Source organism: Hipposideros armiger, unplaced genomic scaffold (genome assembly GCF_001890085.2).
Source record: "Hipposideros armiger isolate ML-2016 unplaced genomic scaffold, ASM189008v1 scaffold_585, whole genome shotgun sequence".
NCBI lineage: Eukaryota > Metazoa > Chordata > Mammalia > Chiroptera > Hipposideridae > Hipposideros > Hipposideros armiger.
Window position 1 is genome coordinate 822,295 of NW_017731935.1, and position 1,106 is coordinate 823,400.

General features: G+C 65.3%; 1 protein-coding gene across 1 annotated transcript in view; it reads right to left on the reverse strand.

Annotated features, from left to right (window-relative positions):
• NKD2 (NKD inhibitor of Wnt signaling pathway 2) overlaps nucleotides 1-1,106 on the reverse strand; it is a 38,969-nt gene that overhangs the window by 30,547 nt on the left and 7,316 nt on the right. The window contains exon 2 of the mRNA XM_019624349.1: nucleotides 1,070-1,101. Coding sequence (XP_019479894.1) covers nucleotides 1,070-1,101 — 32 coding nt within the window. The remainder of the gene's footprint in view (nucleotides 1-1,069; nucleotides 1,102-1,106) is intronic.

Below are 1,106 nucleotides of genomic sequence, written 5' to 3' on the forward strand. Positions count from 1 at the left end.
CAGTGTCACTGGAGTTCTCACATTCAAGAGTGTGTTTCCGGAGAGCCCCTCAGCCCACGAGAAGCCTGCCTGGTGCTGCTGGGACCTCCGTCTTTACGGCTGCCATGTTCTGAACAAATGACGCACCCAGCGAGTCCTGAGGGCCGAGCCCCCAGAGAGCAGGTCGCTAGGCGGGACGGCTGGTGCGCCAGGGCCAGCTTAAATCCTTGACCACAACGGTAATGCCCACACAGCTCCCTGCCCACCCCGATTTACATGCCGCACCTGGGAGAGTAACCATCCCGATATCAACAACACCCCCACCTCCCTGGACACCCCACCCTGTCCCTTGGCCCAGCCAGCGTTCCTATCCAGCGTTACCAGGATGCACCCAGAAAGTACCTTCAAACGTACTTCCTACCTTCACAGGCGTGGGGTTCAACCTTCACTCCCAGGAAGCAGGGACCCTAACTACGGGTTTGATTTCAGGGCAAACCTGAGCCCTTCTCAGGCCGAGGTGCATGCTCAGAACACACGCAGCGCTTCTCACGTATGAACCCATCACAAGACTGTCCTTCCACAAACGGAGACGACTTCCCGAGCGCAGTGGGTGGGGAGGGGTCTCAGGCATCCGCGTGGCCATCTGCACGGGTCCAGCTCACGCTAATGCCCATCCAACGTCCACCTTCTGCTGCTGGACACGCGTGTGCGAGTCTAGTCTACCCGAGGCCCCTCGGGTGCCCGGCCCGGTGAGTTCTCTGCATCTGGACGCAACACCTTGCAAACCCACCTGAGCAGGAGGACCCCGCAGGCCAGCGGTCACCCACCCTGCAGACGGGCGCAGTGGCCTCCCACTCAGGCCGTCTTTGCTGTGAAGCCATCGATCCCAAAGCAGGTCGGGCCCCTCCCCCCAAGCCCCCGCCTGCGGTGCTAGGGGCTCGGGACCCCCCGGCCTGGCCCCGGAGGCTGCGGGGGGACAGGCGCTCTCAGCCGAGCGGGCATCACAGCCCCCGGCCACCTCGGCCTGTGCCTTCCGGACCTGGTCGCGGCCGCGGGCCCGACGCCGCCCGGCGCCCCCGCCCGCGCCTACCTGCCCGTCCCGCGCGCGGAGCTCCACGCCGCCTCGC